General features: G+C 41.7%; 1 protein-coding gene across 7 annotated transcripts in view; it reads right to left on the reverse strand.

The window, feature by feature from the left end:
- Positions 1 to 1,137: 1,137 nt before the first annotated feature.
- The window catches only part of KHDRBS3 (KH RNA binding domain containing, signal transduction associated 3), a 185,196-nt gene continuing 168,657 nt past the window's right edge, over positions 1,138 to 17,676 (reverse strand). For 5 of the 7 annotated variants that reach the window (XM_049853671.1, XM_049853668.1, XM_049853670.1 and 2 more), the window contains 2 exons: positions 4,541 to 4,599; positions 2,175 to 2,728 (listed from right to left, as the gene is read on the reverse strand). In XM_049853671.1, the coding sequence (XP_049709628.1) occupies positions 2,637 to 2,728; positions 4,541 to 4,599 (151 nt within the window). In that variant the 3' untranslated portion in view covers positions 2,175 to 2,636. Of the gene's footprint in view, positions 1,176 to 2,174; positions 2,729 to 4,540; positions 4,600 to 17,676 lie in introns of those variants that run through there. The other 2 variants (XR_007513244.1, XM_049853672.1) reach the window with 2 other exon arrangements.

Here is a 17,676-nt window from a genome sequence, read left to right on the forward strand (position 1 = left end):
AAAAAACATTACTTATAAAGAAAGAAAATAGAAACTTCTTTTCCTCCAATAGAACATCACATGCTGATAAGATGCCATTTGTGGTATCTATCACATTCCCTTTCTACATTCCCTTTCTCTGTAGGAAAAGAAGCAAAAAAGAAATCTGATGAGCTTAGGTCTATGAGAGTGAAAAAACTATTCTCTCTCTAAAGGCAATTTAACAATTTAACTGTTTCTGGCTAATTTTGGCTATCACTTAATACAAATCTCATGGATTTTCTATTTCTATTTAATGTTTGGATTTCAGGTTGACAATGAAACCTCATAGAAGTGCATCATGTTCCAGGTTACCAAACACTCTCCCGATATTATCTCACTTAACGCTCACAACTCCATGAGCTAAGGGTCACTCTCGCTGTACTGATGCAGACAGCGAGACGTGACCAAAGTCGCACAGGAGTGGGGAGACTCAAATACAGACACTCTTTAAAAAATTTAAGAATCTCTGGGAGACCGGGGCCTAAGCAGTGTTCACTGATGGTTTAGACAAAACACGAGACTATCTGAAAAGTGAGGCCAAATTCATGAAACTTTTCCTTCACAGGCCCCTAGATGTTTCTTTTTTTTTGAAATTATGAAATAATTTTATAAAACACATTTTATATTTACCTTACAAAAGTAATAATTTGTTTTACGAAATTCAGAAAGTGCAGAAGAGTAGTACAAAAGTAATTTGTTCTCCATAAATCTAAAATAAATAACGTAAAAAATCTGAGCATAAATAAAATCTGCATCATGACATAAAGTTTGGTAAACTGCTTTGTTTTTCTTAACAACTTTTCATGTAACTGAGTAGACTTGCCTTTTTACAAAAGAAAGGAATCTGAATATTTAAATACTTACTACAGGGACCTGAGCCTCCAGTCTCTGCAGCTTACAGTAAAGTTGACTGGATCTGACTTGTTTACATTCACGTAGCTTCTTTTCTAACCGGAGGAGGAGTTAATTTGCCTTCGTCACTAGTGTTGGTAACAGGGAACCATCCTGGGAAATTTCCATGCAACTTGAGATAAGCGTGAAATTGTCTTCACCTTCCACAATACACTGGAGCAGCTGGAACAAAAGGGCGCTCACCTTTGTTTGCTGGGGCTGCATAAGCAGTTCCTTTGACATCCCAAGATGGCTGACATTTCCTAGCAAAAGAAAAGACCTTTTTTTTACTCCAAATAAAGAGAAGCACACTGCCCAAGAAATAAACATTCCACATTTTATAGTCTACAATTTAAACAAAAATTAAGCCAAACGATTAAATAATCACTTTAGTAAATATTTGTCAGTTTTAAGAAGTGCCCTCAACGACTAACATTTATAACCAAATAACGTATTACACGCAGCTAGTTATGAGGTTTTACATTTGTTTAACAGGGAATAATTGGCCCCAATTAAACTTGACTAAACTAAGGCTTTTTAGATTACTAAAACAAATTAAACTTTTTAAAATGAGAATTTAGGTGCTCTTAAAACCTCACTAAGATGGATAATGAAACTGGCTAAGTTGTAATCTCCCTGGTTTTATTAGTGATATTAAGATAAATTAAGTGAGATTAAAATCTTATTTGATTTATTTACCTTTGGAAATGAAGACCGTTTAAGGGTTACACATCCTCAGCCTTGGCGAGTGCGACCTCAATTAGTCAAGTCAGAATGTCTTTAAAAGCTTTGTGCTTATTGCTTCCAGCAGGGAGCCAGGTGTTCATTAAGGTACCAAAAGTCTCACAAAAAATCCAAAGTTGCACTAGTGAGAAAACGCTCAACAAGATGAAAACTGATCACATCTTTTCCAGAAAATCCAGTAGTTATTTTAAAACCAGTTTTTTAACAAGATTTGGTTTTGCGTAGTTTTAACGTGCCGCTCAAGCATTTGATACCATTTGGATTCTTTAAACAGCATTTAAATCTACGGTGAGTACAGAACGGTACATTTAATTTTATACCATTTTTTAAATAAGTTGTACAATGTTTAGTGTGGCCCTTTTATGACAAGCGTTGTTAAATGAAGTCTTTCCCTGTTTACAACTATTTATGAAGGCCTTTTTAAATAAGAAAAACATGAAACTGTTAGCTCACACACACGAAGTTTCTTTCAAAAGTTTATTTAGTATCAAGCAAGAGAAGACTTTGCTTAACACTACAGAACATTTCAAGACTTGAGTTACAAAAGAATACCACATTATTTGCACTTGTAATTGGTTTCCCTTTTTACGCATGTTGGCAAGAGAAAAAAAAATCTAGCGTATGGCTGAAAGATAAAATAACTAAATTCTATGGAAACCTTTAAAATGAAAGGTGAGGCTTATGTTAAAAGAATGGATTAACATGTTTAGTAAACCTATTTTTTTTTAACACTAGTTAATCAAAGTTTTTTTTTTCTTTTGATGACCTATTTTTCATATACAGACTAGAAATAACAAAATTTTACATGTCTTTTTTTTTTTTCTGCCAGGTTGACGTTTCAACAAAGTAGTTTAAGTTCCATCCATTCATATTTTAAACATTTTGATTTATTAAAAAGGGATTGTTCATAGAAAAAAATTACTTTGAACAGTATACAGGACTGGTGGAGATTGGCTATTTCACAACATCAGACAGTACAATCAGTATCTGCCATATGGCTGGTCTCTGTAGACTCCCTTGGTTGTCCTCGACGGAGGTGCCTTGTGTCTGGAGTTAGTCCACTCTTCCTGCCCTAAAATGAGTAAGAGGAATCACAATTAGATCACTGCCATGGGTCCCACCGGCTTCATTTTTCAGCATCTGACTTAGCCCTGGGTCTGACTTAGCCCAATGTTAGATGTCATATTGAAGATACATATCCCCGATGTACTGAAAAAATACCCAAGGGGAGTTACTTTTAAAAAATTACAAACACAATGGAACATGGTAATCTCAACTAGCACAACCTATCAGCACAGGAAGAAAAATGGTTTTCATATCTCCAATGGGAGCTGACTTTGCCAGAACTTTCCTCTTGGCTACTCACTCAGCACAAGCTCACTAGCTCAAGCAGCAAATTGAACTGCCTTTTGCAAAACATTAAGAACGTATTTATGAACGGGAAACGGGTTACTTAGATTTCTTCCAACAGCAAAAACAAAGAAGAGGAAAATAAAAACCTGTGAAGGCAAAGGAGAAAAAAATGGCGAGCAAGATGGCAATGGGCGGCTGGGCACGAGAAAACTGTCACTCTCCGCAGGCCTCTCAAAAGCTAAACAAGAGCTGTACCCGGGTGGAAATTCACACTTCAATAACACTTCATGAACATGAAGCCGTGTTAATGACATCGTGTCAAATTTCACTGGTGTTAACATTAACATTAAACACACACTGGACAATGGCGTTAAGAACCAAGACCATTCTGTCATCGTCGTCTCCTGAGATCAAGTACTTGCGCTGAGCTACCTACGAGTCTCGAGTCTCGTCATCAAACAGTTAACATCCCTGCTGCAAGAGACAGCAATTTAAAAGTCCCGAGTCCACAGAGACCAATTTAAAAGGCTGTGAAGGAAAAATGCTTAAAATGACCTCTTCTTTTGATACAAACATGCAGTCAATGTCATTCCCTCAAGCTAACTTTCATCAATTTAAGTAGATAGCATTCAGCAAACCAATGTATTTCTCTTAAGTGTTTGTTACAACTAACAAAAAAAAATAATCCAAGGTGCGGTCATCACGGCTTCAGGCAGGTGACATAACAAAATGCACTTCAAAAGGAACACCGGAAAATGGTTTTTCAGTTACGTTCAGAGAAATGTCATAACATCCATTAGATGGACTGAGCTTCACTAGCGCTGGGTCCTAGGTATTCATCAGAGCTCTGCAGCTGAGAGAAGCTTCCCATTCTCTGATCTCTCTGCCCTGCGGCAAGGCGCTCCTTACTCTAATTATGTCGCTACCGCCAATTCTCTTAATTAAACCTTTCATCCTTCTGCATACTGAGATTTGGACTCAGATCCCCAGCACCTCCACCCACTCCCCTGAATTAAGCGGGGTTTAGCTGTCTCCCTGCAATCCTGACAGGCCCTACCTGTCCTGCCTGGCTCAGGCTTCTGTAACCTTTACAGAATGACTCCCAGTATGGATTTCTTAAGAGGACCTGAGCTTGGGAGTGAATTAAAACATAACGACAGGGGTGGGAGGACACTTTAGAGCTGTAGTTTCAATTGCCTAATGTCCCTTCACTGTCAAGAAGCAAACACACTTCAAAAGACCCACACTTATCAAGTGTCTGCAGCCTAAGTGTAAGCTATCAACCTAAACAGAAAATCCAGGTTCAGAATCTGAATTCATATAGTTTTCTGGGAGCCTTTAGCTCTCCTGAAATATTAAATTTGAACATTAAAGGAGCCTCTGAAAATTGGCAGACATGCACAAATGAACTGAGAGGAAGCCGGTGTCTCATAGTCAAAATGTCTTTACGAATTTCCCCTCCAACTAAGATCTTTAAGTTTCTTCCTTTGGCCATTTCCCTACTCCTGGTCCATTCTAGCCAGCCACTCACCGTAGGAATCGTACGTCTCCTCACTGAGTCCATGGCCGTAATCGTAGTAATCAGCACCACTGTGTTAACAACAACACACGCACACAAAGAAAAAGGACAAACGCAGGGTTAGGATGAAATGGTTTGACTGCAAGTTCCAATCATATTCAATGAAGTGCTGTAAAACTTACAAATAACTAATAAATGGCACGGCTAGATTCTGAAAGTAACTCCATTGAGATGCCAGAGCCCTCACACAGAAGCCTTAAAAAAACCAAAACCAAACCCACTGCCGTTGAGTCGATTCTGACTCACAGCAACCCTATGGGACAGAGTAGTACTGCCCCATAGAGTTTCCAAGGAGCTCCTGGGTGGATTCGAACTGCCAACATTTTGGTTAGCCTTGGACTTGCAGATTATCAGAGATCCCTCTCTTAGTTCCTCAGTTTTAATAAAATAAGTGTATTAGACACCTTAATCACAAAAGTGGCCAATCCACAAATGGTAGGTGTGGACCATGTGTGGGAATCCGAAGACGACCCTGTGCTGGAGAACTCGGAGTCTGGGGAGAGAGGAGCGTCCCTCAGACAGCTTCAGTGCCCTGGGCAGAGAAGCAGGCCGCGCTTGGCCAAGGTACACTGGGAGGAGAGGAGGCAACATCACAGCCTCCACCCAACAGATGGAAAGCATACTGAAGGCAGGCCTGCGTTTCTTCCTTAACTCTTACCCACCAGAGAATCTGGTGCTATATGAATTGTGGGTAGTTCACCTTATAATGCATTAAAAACAATAACACGATTAAATGCTTTAATACGTCAGTACCATCCCACTACCCAGGACCCCTGGTGGCACAGTGTTTAAAGTGCTTGGCTGCTAACTGAAAGGCTGGTGGTTCGAACCCACCAGCTGCTCTGTGGGAAAAAAAGATGTAGTAGTCTGCTTTCGTAAAGATTCACTGCCTTGGAAACCCTAGGGCAGTTCTACTCTGTCCTATAGGGCTGCCATGAGTTGGAATCGACTCGATGGCAGTGGGTTTGGTTTTATTTTTTCTCTCGTTACCACTAGGAAATGGCTAACAAAACACCGCTTAGCATCAACGACTATGTGTAACAGGAGAGCAGGTGAATGGATCTCTGCCATCTAATCAGCGGCCCTCAGAAGTCTGCAGTTACATAAGGCACAGCCATATTCTAATGTAGGGCATCTTCTGGGGCCTCAGGATGGAGGGAGTGTGGTATCACTGCCATTTTACAGACACTGCAGAACAGGCTACATATACACAATGCAACTGAATTAGGTGTAAAATTGTATAGGCTCAGATCTGCGGAAAATCTAGATCACAGCCCTAGCATACATGTAATTAATTTATGCTACTATTCTGAGCATCTGAGGAAGTGTGGCCGCTCACCTTCTCAGGTGTTCTTATGTTTACTTAATTTTGTAGGGAAGCAATGGTCCCGAATTTGCTATCTTAAACTATCATGGAAATAAACACCGCATTATTTCAACTTCATGCAATAAAGTAAGATGCTTGTAATCAAAAGAGAAAATGATACAGCTCAGCTGTTTAACACCTTAGGAAGACACGCTACGAATAGTAAGATCCTTGCTGTGCCTACTGCACACCAACTGCTGAGATCCCACAGAGAGCTGACACGACAGCCCCTGAGACAAACAGCACTACTGTACCCATTTGATAGGTAAAGATACTGCCACTCACAAAGGTCAAGAAACCCACCTGAAATCTCACAGACAACAGTAGAGCTGAATGTATCTGACTGCAAAGGCTACACTGGTCAGTTATCCCAGACCTGGTTCTCCTCCTATGTTTCCTTTCTCACGTAGATGGTACCAGAGATTAGCCATTAAGTCCAGTGACTACAGCACAGTATGGATTCCTCTGAGAAAGAGGTACGCAGCAGGAGCAATGCTCCTTTCTGCCTCACACAGGTGTGCTCCTTCTGCCAGGAATGTTCTTCTCGTCTCTCTTTCCATGCTACTCCTACTCAGTCCTCAGCCTGACGGCCACCTCCTCAGAGAACCTGCCGTCTCCCAGGATCAGGTGGTTTCCCGTTATGGCGTACTCTCATTGTTTCTTATGCCTCTCCTGCGCCTGAACAGACACTGAACAAAGTCAGCTGAGTGACGGGGTACATGGTATGTCGTGATGGCTTCTTGGGGGATGTCATGCTTGAACGGTGTTCTCAAACTCCAGAAGGGCGAAGCTACAGAAGGGGCAAGGAGAAGGAAAGGACAGAGGCAATGGCAGCAGGGGCCTCACAGGCAGAGGGAAGAGCATATGCAAGGCACAGAGGCAGCAAACAGGTCAAAACACTTGAGTGTCTACAAGTAGGTTTATTAAATAGTAAGTATTAATAAAATGCCTGGGCCAGAATATTCCTCAGTATAAAATGTTTCCTCCACATGCAAAATACAGGTCAGACTGTTATCCTGATTGAATCATGTCCTCACAAGTTAATAACCACAGTGTGACACACTGGTTATAACATGGGCCTTTTGGCACAGAGGCAGAACATGGGCTTGCTAAACTCTGTGGGGTCTTTCAAATGGTGCCCAGGAACAGAACAGTCACACCAACAGGTGACTGCTTATACAAAGTAGCAACATGCGATTTTCCCAGGCAGGCACGTGTACCTATTCAGTTAAAAAAAAAAAAAAAAAATTCTTCAAATTGAGGGCTGGCATTCCTAGGGAACTTAGAAGAAAGGACGGGGCGTGCGCGTGATGAGCGGAACGGAGGACTGGGAACTAGGCCCCACCTCGTTCCCTGTACCCATGGCCCTCCTTAGCTGACATAAGATCTCTGTTTTTACAGATAAGACAATGAGGCTCAAACAGGCTGAGCCACCTACCCAGGGCCACACAACTATGAAGTGGCAGCACTGGATTCAGAGCTCAGGGTGCTGCCAGTGTCATGTGCTGAAAACGCACGGCTGACCACCTTCGAGGGCTGGGTGCTCCCTACCCTGAGTGTGCTGTGCCTCCTGCAGATGGAAGCAATGCCTCTGGCTCACTCCCTGGGGGCTAATGCGATCCCTACTCAGGCTGAGAAGCAGACACCAAGGTCTCCATGAAACTGCCACAGGACCAGCAGCTGGTCAGGGCCTTCCAGCTCCCTCTGGCCTCAAATTCCACCCCTCCCTCTCTGTGGCCCTAATTCTCCCTCAAGGCATAATATACATTCGTGGTGAGAGGAAAAGATAAGGAGCTAGTTGGAAAAAGAGCAATTTCCCCATTCAAAATAAACAAATGACAAAACAATGCAGCCTTCTCACTTCTTAATATTTATAGTTTTAAATATGAGAAGTGCTATTAAAATAGAATATTTTTCTCATCTTGACAACAGAAGCTCAGAATCAACCAAACCTTTTAATAAAAAGTCAGCGTCAGATATTGGCCAAGAGATCTGAGTCTAAGCCGGGCCTTCGCCTGCAATGCAGCCCTGGCAGAGTCCGTTCGCTTGCTGGTCGCAGTGCTTCGGCTGTAACTCAGGGTTGGTCTAGGTGCCACCAGACCCCCTGTAGCCCTCACATTCTCCACGGCTCAGTCACACCATCTGGCCCCAAGGCAGTCAGAAGGACTGTTTCCTTTGTTGAAAATAAACTGGCTAGTGCTTCTCAGAAACTCAGTACTAGGTTAAATGAACCTTGGTTTTCTTTCCAAAGGTCAGAAGTTACCTCTTAATGGCTCCTTAGATAAATAAAGCCTTGATGTTTCTTGCGAATTTTATCTCTGTTATACAGATAAAGTAAGAGTAGCCTCTTCATAAACTTGAGAAGTACTTCCCTTTCTGAGACAGTTCCCAGTTGTTTAACTTGGAACTATAAACAATAGGTCCTGAGACTAATAACCAGAAGAGTGAACAACTACTTTTTGACCAAACTAAGCCTCCTTTATTATATCAGCTGAGCAGTAAGGATCAGCTATGGACTGGAAATTTGCCTGGGAAGGCTTCTAACACATTTAAAGAAAAATTGGGGTGAAAAATGTTTTCCAGTGAACAGGAGGATAAAAGAAAGCATAATTTAGTCTGACAATAGTTCCGTGATAAGACAGTCTTAGTTTTGACAAGCGAAAACTTTAAACTGACATTTGCTATCACTTCACCCAGTTTTTGATTATGTATTTATTGCAAGACTGTCATCAAGCTCAGAAGTGGGAGCAGCTGAGCCCCAGTCTCGTACCTGTCAGTTCACCCGAATTGCTTTCGCAGCATTTCATTTCGTGTTCCTCAAACGTCTGTTAACCAAAGACGTGTCCTATTTCCCAAGGATAAACTAAAAATCCCACATATGGCAAAGCAGAGGAAACACTAAAAATCTCTTCATTTTGGTTACAACTTATAATAATAACAATAGGCAAGAAACGACATTAGTCAACTCCATGAGAATTCAAGGGAAGCCCCTTCCCCAACAGATCAAGAGTGGGCTTCTGTCACCGGCAGTAAGATGCCATCTCCCCAGGCCTTCTCTCCCCCTCCATGCACCATCTCCTTTATCAGGGGTCAAAGAGAGCCCGAGAGTCCAGCATAATTCCTGGCTTTCCCAGAGATCCTTGATTCCATCAACTGGAGTCAAGCAATAGCCCCGAGCACTGGAAGGAAAGATGTCCCTTCTACTGGCAGGGTCAAGAGGCAAACTGTCACGCTGGGACTGAGTCCACGTCTCCCTTAACCACCCTCACAAGGCCCACTCAGATGGAACTGCAACCCTCCTGCCCTGGCAGCCCTGATTTGCCTTGCCCGGCTCCATATTTTCCATAGCATTTGCCATCTCTAACACAAAATATTTATTATGCTTATTGTCTACCTTCCCCCAGCAGAGGGAGAAAGTAAGCCCCATGAGGGAAGAATGTGGGTGCTTTCCTCACTGAGACACCCAAGCTTCCTTAAAAGAAATGGTGCTCAGTACATGTTTATTAAAACATTGATTGCAAGAGTTACAACAAAACTGTTGAAAAACTTCCTGCCCAGGCAATTTAGGAAAGGCAACAGATCAGCCATGGATTTAGATTAACAAGAGGCTGTCTCCAAGCCTCCTCTCTCAATTCTAAAGGTGCAAGACGGAAGGACTCTTCTCAAAGGCACTTAGCACTTTTCAAATGTTGAACAGACTTGAAAAAATAAAGCAAAACGAAGCACTTAGCCCAAGTGTGGCCATGCATAAAGAAGACATTTCTAGAGTAATATATGTGCAAGATACTGTGCTGGGAAACGGAGATACAGAAACAGCTATGGTGTGATCCCTGCTCTCAAAAGCCAGTGAAGACAAACATGTAAATAAATTTCAGTAGGACAGGGTATGGAACTATGTACAAAATACCAAGGGATCACAGTCTAGTTTTGATGGGAGGTGGGAGGAAAGTATGAAGGAGTGGGCTATTCAGTGAAGGTGACATGAGGGGACGAGGAGGGAAGAGGAGGGATGCGAGTGGGAGTCAGACTGCAAAGTGGTTCTTGAAGAAGGGGAATTACTGATCTGCCTGGTATATACAGGGCACTGCTAGCTAACATGTATAATAAAATACTGTATAACCTCCATGATATCGTTTAACCACATGACAATTCTACCAAGCAGGTTATTATTCTATTCCATTTATATATAAGAAAAATGAAGTTCCAAGAGGTTAAATAAGGTTAAATAGCTATCCAAAAATGAACAGGTGTGGACCAGCACCGGGATTGTAATCAGGTCTGTCTGGTGCCCAGCTGGTAGGTACCCTTTGTCCACAGCCAGCTGCCTCCCTCTTATCCATAACGCTAAGGAGTATGTAAGTTTGGGATTTATCCAGGGGAGCTAAAAAGTTTGTTTTTTTCATAGCACTAGTTTATCCACCTCCCATAGAAGCAGTAGTCAAGAAATCAAATGACGCATTGCACTGGACAAATCCCCCTGTAAAAGATCTCTTTAAAGTGTTAAAAAGCAAAGATGTCACTTTAAGGACAAAGGTGCACCTGACCCAAGCCATGGTGTTTTCAGTCGCCTCATATGCATGTGAAAGCTGGACAATGAATAAAGGAAGACCAAAGAAGAATTGATGTCTTTGAATGATGGTGTTGGAGAAGAATACTGACTACACCACTGACCGCCAGAAGAACAAACAAATCTGTCTTGGAAGAAGCACGGCCAGAATGCTCCTTCCAAGCAAGGATGGTGAGACTTTGTCTCACATACCTTGTATGTGTTATCAGGAGGGACCAGTCCCTGGAGAAGGACCTCATGCTTGGTAAGAGTAGAGCGTCACTGAAAAAGAGGAAAACCCTCAACAAGATGGATTAACACAGTGGCTGCAACAATGGGCTCAAGCGTAACGATTGTGAGGATGGCGCAGGACTGGGCAGTGTTTCATCCTGTTGTACACAGGATCGCTGTGAGTTGGAAGCGACCCAACAGCACCTAGTAATAATAACAACATAGATACTTCTATCTGTTCTCACCTATATACACACCTGTACCTGTTTGTATGCCAATATGCCTATCCCCATTGATATGTGCCCAAACACTCTTACTTTGGGTGTGCTGTGCTCACCGTATCGACAGTTTGGTGTCACTTTTCCCATCACCCAAAAAACAAGTCTCTACAATCTCCCTCTTCTCTCTGGTAACCAACAATGAACGTCGGTCTCTCTATACATCTATTTTTGCCTTCTTATAAAAAAGGGACCCTATTTGTCCTTATATGCTTACCTTATTTCACTTTGCATTATGCCCTCCAGGTCCATCCACGTTATAATACATTTTGCAGGCTCATCATCGTTCTTTACGGTTGCATAGTATTCCATTGTATGTATGTAGCACAATTTGTTTGTCCATTCATCCACTGATGGGCACTGTGGCTATTTCCATTTATTTGCTTTGTGAATACTGCAGCAATGAACACAGGTGTGCACATGTCTGTTCATGTCATTATTCTTAGGTCTCATAGGGTCACTGTGAGTTAGAATCAACTCGTTGGCAATGAGTTTTTTTTTTTTTTTTTTTAGGGTATATACCTAGGAGTGGGATTGCTGGATCACAGGTTAGTTCCATTTCTAGTTTTTTGAGAAAGTGCCATACCTTTTTCCATAGTGGTTGCATCATTTTATAGTCCCACCAGCAATGGATAAGGATTCCAATCTCCCCACATCCCTGCTAACATTTGTTATCTGTATTGTTTTTTCTTTTTTAAATCAGTGTGCCACTTTAGCCGGGGTAAAATGGTATCTCATTGTAGCTCTGAATTGCATCTCTCTAACAGCCATAGCGACGCCGTAGGAGACAGGAGAACTGCCACATAGGGTTTCCCGAGAATGGCTGGTGGATACAAACTGCCGACCTTTTGGTTGGCAGCCAAGCTGTGAACCACTGCGCCACCGGGTCTTCCCCTCCTTGTGTATAGATCCCATTCCCCACTGCCGTTGAGTCGATTCCAACTCATAGCAACCCTATAGGACAGAGTAGAACTGTCCCTATAGAGTTTCCATGGAGTGCCTGGCAGATCTTAACTGCCAACCCTTTGATGGAAAGGCAAGAACATTAAATAAATACTCTTATGTGTATAGATAAGAGTATTTATTTAATGTTCTTGCCTTTCCATTTGGAGTACTCCCTTGAATAATACTTGCAGAGCTGGTCTGGGGGTGGCAAATTCCCAGAGCTTCTGTCTGTTTGGCAATGTCTTGATTCCCTCTCATTTTTGAATAGCAATTTTGTTGGGTAAAGAATTCTTGGTTGGCAATTGTTTTCATACAGTATTTTATATATGTCACTGCACTGCTTTCTGGCCTTTACAGTTTCTGGGGAGAAATCCACACTGATTCTTATGAAGGACTCTTGGTATGTTATAATGTGTTTTTCTCTTGCTGCTTTCAGAATTCTTTCCTTGTCTTTGGTTTTCAAGAATTTATTAGGATATGGCACAGAGCTGATCTTTTTATGTCTCTTCTGATTGAGGTTTGTGTAGCTTCCTGTATTTGCAGGCTTGGTTCCCTTTTCAGCTCTGGGAAATACTCTCATTATCTCTTGGAAAATTGTTTCTGTGCCTTTATTGTTGTCATGGTGCTCCTGGATTCCAATAATTCTACTGTTACATTTCTTAGCTGAATACCATATTTCCTTCTGGGTTTGTTCACTTTTCTTTGTTCTTTTCTCATGGTTCTCTTGAGGCTTGATAAGTTCAGTTACTTTATCTTCTAGCTCATTTATTCTATCTTCTGCCTATTTGAATGGATTGTTGAGCGTGTCTCTTGCTTTTTTTCTAATTCAGTTGCTTTATTCTTTAGTTCTAGTAGTTTTATTTTATTTATTTAATGTTTTCAATTTCCTTGTTGAGTCTCTCATTTTGCTCCTCCATTTGTTTCCTGATCTCCATTAGTTTGTTTTCAGTGTGCTTTTTCTTCCTTTAAACATATTTATCATCATAGTATGAAAATTATCAATTCTTTGTGTTAGTCAGGCCTCCATAAGTGAAATTTCATCTTCTTCATGTTTTGCTTTTGATTTCTCCTTCTTCTTTTGTGATTTTGTGTGTTTTATGATTTTTGGTTGAACATGGGGCATTTTGTTAACTTTTTGTTTTTAACTTTAAATTTTGTATCCGGGTTTTTGTGGGAAAGTTTTCTGGTTGAGCACCATGGTGATGCAGTGGCCAAGTGCCTGGCTGCCAACCGAAAGGCTTAGGCTCACACCCACCAGCCGCTCTGTGGGGAAACATGTGGCAGCTCACCTCCACAGAGACTCACAGCCTTGGGACCCACACAGGGCAGATCCACTCCACCCCACAGGGTCGCTATGAGTCAGAATTGACCCAGCAGCAGTGCGCTTGGTAACCTCTCCTGAGAATCACTAGAGAAAACTCTTGTTTGTTTTTTTTCAGTGCTGATTTCAGAGTTCTGAATACTTTACCTCTGGAATTCAATATGCATGCAGTGGGGGGGGGGGGAGGGTTAGCTGGTTACAGACGCTGACGTAAGTGGTGGGGCTCAACTTCCTGTGGCCAAGATGGGGGTCTCTCATGTCTCTCCCTAATGGGTGCCCCTGCACAGGCTCTCCCACAGCATCCTGCTGTGGGCAGGGAGTCAGCTGTTTCCCTCTGTGTTGCCCATCAGTCTGAAGTATTCCCCTTGCCATGGTGCCCTTTCAGTTCCTCCTGGTTTTGGTGCCCATTCATCTACAGCCTCAGAGAAATTCAACAGCCCACTCTCGCAGGGCAATAGTCTCCCTTTACCCCCCTCCAATCATGCAGTCCAAAAACTCTCATGGCCAATTTGCACCACCTTAAAAATTCGGGCTGTAGCTTCTTCAGACTGCCTCTCTTTCTGTTCTGTTTAAGGTGTTGCCCAGCCTCATCCCAAAATGGCTGTGACAAGTGAGTGCTCCCAATGTTAGTGGGTAGGTTCTCCCAGTTTCTGTGCTGGCAGTTTGAATGCACCAGCTACTCCTTTGAAACCCTATGGGGCAGTTCCATCGTGCCCTGTAGGGTCACTATGAGTCGAAATTGACTCTACAGCAACAGATTTGGTTTTGGTTTAAGGTTTACCTAAGGTATCAACAAATTCTGCTGCTGCCTTCACATCTGCACCTGCAGAATCACCATTTGCTCTCATATTATAAAACCCAAAACATTGTTTGAAGCAATTAAACCATGCAGAGCTACCATTAAACTCAATACGACAGTCTGGTCCTGCTTTTTCTTTAGGCATCTTGAACAAGGTTTGTGCCTTTGCAGTGATCGCCAACATGCTGAGAGGAATTCGCTTTAGTGTCTGGTCTCAATCCACATCATTAGCAATTTCTCCGTATCTGCTATAGGTCCCTCTCACATTTTTGTTACTCTCGTAGCTTTCAATGGAGCTGACCTTTAACAGCTTGTAGAATTTTTTCTTTGTTTTTGCGGTTTGTTGTGATTGTCTAGTGTGACATCCCTAAATCTGCTATGTCCTGTTCTCCAATCGGAATTTCTGAACACTATTATAAACTTATGAGACCAAGGACATATATGCAGTCAGATGTTGTCTGAACAGACATAATGCAGTGCATGACTGTACTATGTACCATCAAAAAAAAAAAAAAAACCCAAATAAATCAGTCATTAAAGAATACATCTAGAATGTTCCTTAGAGGTGAGGATGGCAACACTTTGGAAAGACCAATCGCTAGAAAAGAATATCATCTTTGGTAAAGTAGGGGGCCAATGAAAATGAGGAAAACCCTTAATGAGATGGATGAACACAACAGCCACAACAATGGACTCAAACATACAACAATCATAAATATGGTGCGGATGGGGAAATGTTTTGTTCTGTTATACCTGAGGTCACCATGAGTCTATGCCAACTTGACAGAAACTAACCACCACCACTACCACCACAGTATGAACACTGGGACTGAACACTCTGAGTCCTAATGCTTTGTTGCTATAGTTGTGACAGTTTTGGGGAGGCAGGAGGGGGTAATGGATGCCTGCAGAAGTCAAATGAATAAGTTCTGTACTATCCGAATTTAATGCAAAACGTTTTTTTTTTTTTTTTTTCCTGATTATTTTGGCCCATTCCTTTAAGGAAAGTCTTAACTGTAATCATTTTGATAAAATCAATAATTTAGTTAACATTTACTAAATGCTTATTATGTGACAGGAACAAGTGAAACCCTTGATACACCTAACCCAGACAATAGTTCTAGACTGACTGCTCCAGTCTAGCGCTGCCATTCTACTTAGAAACCTTCATCATCATATAAGATTTTGAATAAAAACTGTTTTACAGCACCATTACTGACTTTCTAGTCATTACTCTTCCACTTCTCACTCTTTTTTTCCTGACTCCTATTACTTTAGACACAGCGACAGGTCAGAGTTTAGCATTTATAAGAGTCTAAAAGGGCATAAAACCCACCCAACCAACCTATACGGTCGCTATGAGTTGGAATCGACTTGACGGCACTGGGTTTGGTTTTGTTTTTGGTAAGAGGGCATACGCTATCCATCCAGATGACATACAGAACTTAATAAGGTAATAGTTACAATTACAGTTTCCAACCTCATTCATGAGGGGGTATATGTGGTAGATTACGACCCACTGGGGAGGAAAGTGAGAAGAACCTTATATAGTAGATTTTAGATACTAGATACTTTCAACCTTATTTCTTCTTTAATCCTTATACAACCATTAAAATTTTTTTTATAGATAAAGCAGCATAAATGAAGTGATCTTTAAAATAAAATCTTTGGGCTACTCTTGTATTCTATTATCACAGATAACTGAAAGATCCGAAATTCCTTCAGGGTAAATGGCTAAAAATATTCCAGTCTGCTTTGATTAAGAGGCTTACTCATATAATAGTTCTTTAATTTATGGTATTTCTTCAGGAAGGTATTGAACAGTAAGTTCCAGAATCAGGTTATACAGGGTTGTTGTAAGGACAATTGAGCCAAAGTGCAGCCGTTTGACTTCTGCTTTGCTATACTTTGGCCCTTCCTTGAGACTTGTTCACTAGGCTCCTATCAGTAGCTGTTCTGCTAATTGGGATATTGTCACCCAACTTGGTAAAGAGGACAGAAGTACCAACTTCATTCTTATCTCTGTGTTTTGCTAAATGTGTTCAGACTAAAGATATGGCTGTTATTCTGTTGCCCCTCTTCACCTTCTGAGAATTACAGGGACAGACAGGGCCAGTTTCAGTTTGTGTGGACCAAAGCCTCATCCTATCTTCCCAGGTGCACTCAACATTCACTGAGTGCCCACTGTGGGACAGGCGTACAATTTTGATGTCATCCCTGCCCTCCAGGAGCTCACGGTGGGCGTGAAGACAACCCATTTGGTGAGAAGGCTGCACAAGGCTGGAAATTGGATAACTTGTTTTACTTGCCTTTTACTGCAGAATCCACCTCTCCAGGGCTCTGATGCACCTGACATCTTCACAAGGGCGGGGCAGCGGTTTTCAAAGTGCGGCCTGTGGACTCCTTAGAGTCCACGAGATCCTTCAGTGGATCCATCAGGCCAAACAATTTTCAAAGTAATACTTAGAATGTTGTTTGTCTTTTTTCACTGTGCTGACATTGGCACCAAATGTGGTGGGTAAAACAGCAAGCGCTTTAACAAGAATCAAGGCAGTAGCACCAAACAGTACTAATGTGTACAAAGTCAAGTTCACTTAAGGATGTCATTGGTGAAGAATAAAAACAACTGTTGTTGTTGTTAGGTACCATCGAATTGGTTCCGACTCATAGCGACTCTATGTAAAACAGAAGGAAACACTGCCCTGTCCTGTGCCATCCTCACAATCATTCCTAAGTTTGAGCCCATTGTTATAACCACTGTGTGAATACATCATGTCCAGGGCCTTCCTCATTTCCATTGATCCACTAGCTTACAAGTATGATGCCCTTCTCCAGAGGCTGGTCCCTCCTGTTAACACGTCCAAATTACACCACCCTCGCTCCTAAGGAACATTTTGGATATACTTCTTCCAAGACAGACTTAGATTTCTTTGTTCGTCCGACAGTCCACAGTATATTCAGTATTCTTCCCCAACATTATAATTTAAATGCATCAATTCTTCTTTAGTCTTACTCACTGTCCAGCTTTCTCATGCATATGAGGTGATTGAAAATATCGCAGCTTGGGTCAGCCACATCTTAGACCTCAAAGTGACATCTTTGCTTTTCAACACTTTAAAGAAGTCTTTCGCAACAGATTTGCCCCATGCAATGTGCTGTTTTATTTCTTGACTGCTGCTTTCAGGGCTGTTGACTGTGGATTCAAGTAAAACAAAATCCTTGACAACTTCAATCTTTTCTCCATTTATAACGATGCTGCTGTTCAATTGTGAGCATTTCTGTTTTTTTTATGTGAAGGTCTAATCCATACTGAGGGCTGTATGTAGTCTTTGATTTTCATCAGTAAGTACTTCAAGTCCTCTTCACTATCCACAAGCAAGGTTGCGTCATCTGCATATCACAGATTGTTAATGAGTCTTCCTCCAATCCTGATGCCGCATCCGTCTTCATATAGTCCAACTTCTTGGATTATTTGCTCAGCATACAGACTGAATAAGTATGGTGAAAGGATACAAGCCGACACACAACGTTCCTGATTTTAAACCGTGCAGTATCCCCTGCCTCTTGGTCTATCTGAAAGTTCCTCATGAGCACAATTAAGT

Source organism: Elephas maximus, chromosome 15 (assembly GCF_024166365.1).
Source record: "Elephas maximus indicus isolate mEleMax1 chromosome 15, mEleMax1 primary haplotype, whole genome shotgun sequence".
NCBI lineage: Eukaryota > Metazoa > Chordata > Mammalia > Proboscidea > Elephantidae > Elephas > Elephas maximus.